Genomic DNA, 4,148 nt, shown 5'->3' with positions numbered 1-4,148 from the left:
CCTACCCCTAACCCCCCCCTACCCCCCCCCCCCCCTAAAAAAAAAAAGAAAAGCCATTAATGACACAAGTGAGACATGCGACCGCATTGATGTCAATTACCTATGTTATCAGGGCATAATTGCTTTCCCTTTCACTTATATCATTAATGTGCTAGCAACTCACCTTTTTTGGAAACATACAACCAATCTCTAGGTACCATCCCAATAACAAAGACGCCCTAGGGGTGTAATGGTTTAACTTCTAAGTATTTTAACCTATCCCATACTGAACTTCAAGACATGATAGTTTTAGACTTTCTTCTCAAATTAAACATGACATGATTAGTCATTCCAAATTGCAGAGCCTCCGAACAATTTATGCGGAAGCTAGAAGATGTCCCCAGACTCTTAAGTGAATATACAGACTCCAATGCTCACGAAAACTAGACCTAAAATCAGGTCCAAGCAAGTGGTCCTACAAGTAACGAGTTCTCACCTGAAGTCTTGAGTCTGTAACATCAACATGTTCGTCCAGGTTATCCTGCATTGGTAAGACAATGAAAGTGCACTGAAATCAGTATCCACTTTAGTAGCAGAAAGGTTGTATTTCTGTAAGAAAATAAATTTTCAATATAAACCGGGAAAATAGAGCTCATACAATAAGTCTTGTTTGCAAGCCAAGTTCTTCATTAACTGCCAGTGCTATATGTTTGGTGCTCATCACTGTCTCCTCCAAACTCTCAAGGCCCTCATCTTGCTCTGATTTGATAGAAAAGCCAACAAATAAGGAAAATAACAGAAAATAAATCCAAGAAATTCGAAACATTTCGAACTAAATACTCCCTAATAAAAAAACTGAATACTCCCTGCATCTCAAATTATGCAACACCATGTGTGTGGAGCTTAAGATGTTATTATGACTTGTGTATAATATAAGTAGTAAAGCATGAAGAAACTACTAAGTAATAATAGTAAAATTAGTTAGACAGTGAAAACGTCCTATCAAAGTTTAAATTTGATTAGCTACATAAATCTAATTTCTTGAAACCTGTGAAAATTGTTTAATTTTTTTTTTCATGTAATATCATCAAAGTTTAAATATGAGCAGCCAAATAAAGGAAAAAAGTATCATACAAATTGAGGATAGAGGAGCAGATAAAAACTTGCCTTTCATAATTTGCCGTTGAAGACCAACAACCCCATAATTGTCAAGGCCTGTTGCTCTGCTCATAGCATCAACCGGCTTTATTTCTGGTCCAAGCAAGCTGTCCCTATTGGCGAGGCTTGACATGTTCAATGTGGAGGCCATTTGGGTTACTTTCGATTTTAAATTTGCAAGCATATCCTTGCGACGATTCATCTCTTTCTCTGTCCTGCATACAGTATAGAATACTCATCAAATACATCCAGGAAGCAACATAATAGTAGTAACAGAAATACGCCAGTTTATTCAAATCTAGAGATGGATAGTGCAGCATGTGCACAAACTTTATAGGGACTTTTGAAAGACACAACTGTCCACACTGTTAAGTCAGATTGCAGAAGAGAGTCTCAACATTCTGAATTACCATATCGACAATTCACATATAACTTGTTGTACATACCAACCTAAACCTTTATTTCAGCAGTACATTTCCATGGAACTCTCAACATTTCAAATTAAATGTGTTCAAGAACTTTATAAGATTTTCAAGGAAAAAAGAAGTAAGAATTTTAACTTTTTACAATTTATCAGTTGGCGCTTAAGGCCAGTGAGGCCAAAACTGCAGTATTAAATCCAAGTTTAATGTACTTCAGTCTGAGTACACAAACAAAAATCCTAGGAAACTTTGGTAGAAAAATATGTGATTCATGGGTCTCAAAAGTTCCGGTAAATGGAAATGAAATTTGAAATATCAGTTCAAAACAAAATAGGATCAGAAACACATTCAACTAAAGAACCATTCACAATCATGGTAGAACTACATAGCGAGACAGATGGCACTCAATAATCAGTAGCAGTTCTAGAAACAGATACCAAATTTACCAGAAAGATGTCAATAGGGTGCAATATAGAAGAAAGAATCCAGCCAATTCTTTTAATTCAGCGGGTTTTTTCCCATCAGCACTCTACTCTTATACAATAGATTTGCACCCACGCAATAGAAGACTCAATTTAACATTGGAATTCTACTTTTGTACATAACCATCACAGCCACCCAATGAAAGACTCAAATTAAGAACACTCACAAAGGCTGCTTTCCAGGAAGCTTTGACAGGATAGACTGTAAGTTATCAAGTCTAGTTCCTAATATTGTGATCTTCCTCCTTATAGCGGATGAATGACGTTGCGCTTCTGGGCCTGAAGCAGGCAATGAATTCCTTTCAGATATCATGTTAGTGATATCATCCGCGAGTTTCAGTGCTTCGTTATACTCCCGGATCCATGAGTCTCCAGAAGAAGCCATTACCTGAATAGACATCAGAAAGAAATACATAAATCCTGAAGAGACATCAGAAAGAAATACATAAATTTGCACATTGACTACAACTTAATCAATCAAAACACCTGTAACAAGATCAATGCAACTTTAAGCTTCTTTTCCGTCATTCAACGTGCTAGGAGCTTTTGTGGAAGATCCACCAAGATAAAAATATGGATCAAAAGAAACCACAGAAAACAAAGGGTAGGGAGACCATTTTCAACAAAATTCAGAACAAGTTCACTTTCTCATGCGGATGTGCAACACTATCTACATCCAACAACTTAGTCCAAAGATGATGAAAATTAGAGGAACATCAAGATTTAAGCTTGATGTGAGATCAAATCTTTCTTGGTTTTCCAACTAAGTAGAAATGTTCCTCCTCCCCCCACTGCCCGCTAAGGAAAAAGAATCAAAAGCACCACAAAGAATAAGAAGGGAAAAAAAAATTGGAATGTGATCTTAAAGTTTACAATGCATTTTTGTTTCCTTCCTAAACAAGAGCAAGAACAGTAAATCTTCAATTACGACTTCTTTTGTATAAAGAAATTTTCAATAATGACGTAAAGACAGTTATAGCCTATAGAATAGCGGTATAGCGTGCTACATTCTAAACCATAGCTACTTTTAAGTCATAAGACTTTCGTACTTGAATTAATTAAGAGAATTACCAAAATAGCAACCAACTTAATCTGAAGAAAGCAGTAAATTTCTTCCCTTTATCCAAGGTAATCAAATATGATATGAACTATTAAACTCAATTACAAAAACTTAGCTCAATTGCAACCAAATATAGACGCAATTCTACGAAGAACAACATAGCAGCAATTATATGAAACAACTATAAAACCTATTTTATATGAAGCATGAAACTCAGCTACAAAAATTTAGCTCTATATCAACCAAAAATCCTAAGTTTCACGCAATCCAGAACCCTAATTCTTCAGTTGCGAAAAAGAGAAAAATCAATATGCTGAATAATTTTAGTTAAACACCAGAAACAATACCGAATTACGGGTGATTGGATGTACATTCGATTAATTACTTGAATGGAAAAAAACAAGCAATTCAGATGATCGTACATACGTCAATCGAAAAAGAGTTTTAATATCACCTCTTTTTGATCTGAATTCGTGGTGGCGATGGGTGTAATAAGTTAATAACTTTAAAGGAAAGGCGCCACCCACTTTACCGGCAAAGTTTTGTCCAGCTCCGTCGTCGTCTTCTTTATTGTCACGTTGAGACAATGATAAGGAGTCAATAATCACTACGAATTTCCATTGAAACGACTTTTATCTTTTTCCGTGAAAATAACATTTACACTTCAATTAAATGAGAGTAAAAAATAAAAAAGAATAACTGATACTTCAACTTTTCCGTTAAAGCACGTCGTCGTTTTATACGTCCAGTAGACAATGAACGTCGCTCCTCCTTTTTTTTCCTCCTTGAATATTAATATTTCTTTTTTGAGTACAAACAGGATATATATATATATATATATATATATATATATATATATATATATATATATATATATATATATATATATATATATTGCTTACTAGAAAGAGTTTAACCTATTACAAGCCATAGTGTCACTTGTGGTGACATTAAGATTAGGTATCCCCATAGAGAAGGAGGTAATGTTATCTGAAATGTCACATACAATATTCTGATTACTTGGGGTCCTAAGCATATTATAAACTA

General features: G+C 34.9%; 1 protein-coding gene across 4 annotated transcripts in view; it reads right to left on the bottom strand.

Moving 5' to 3' along the window:
* LOC109208193 (syntaxin-51-like) overlaps positions 1-3,753 on the bottom strand; it is a 5,420-nt gene extending 1,667 nt beyond the window's left edge. The window contains exons 1-5 of one of the 4 annotated variants that reach the window (XM_019371253.1): positions 3,634-3,753; positions 2,209-2,429; positions 1,147-1,352; positions 638-738; positions 476-520 (exon numbers count right to left, since the gene is read on the bottom strand). In XM_019371253.1, coding sequence (XP_019226798.1) covers positions 476-520; positions 638-738; positions 1,147-1,352; positions 2,209-2,426 — 570 coding nt within the window. In that variant the 5' untranslated portion in view covers positions 2,427-2,429; positions 3,634-3,753. Of the gene's footprint in view, positions 1-475; positions 521-637; positions 739-1,146; positions 1,353-2,208; positions 2,442-3,448; positions 3,513-3,555 lie in introns of those variants that run through there. The other 3 variants (XM_019371251.1, XM_019371254.1, XM_019371250.1) reach the window with 3 other exon arrangements.
* Positions 3,754-4,148: the final 395 nt, after the last annotated feature.

The sequence above is a fragment of the Nicotiana attenuata genome, unplaced genomic scaffold (assembly GCF_001879085.1).
Source record: "Nicotiana attenuata strain UT unplaced genomic scaffold, NIATTr2, whole genome shotgun sequence".
NCBI lineage: Eukaryota > Viridiplantae > Streptophyta > Magnoliopsida > Solanales > Solanaceae > Nicotiana > Nicotiana attenuata.
This window is presented reverse-complemented; position numbering and strand designations above follow the sequence as displayed.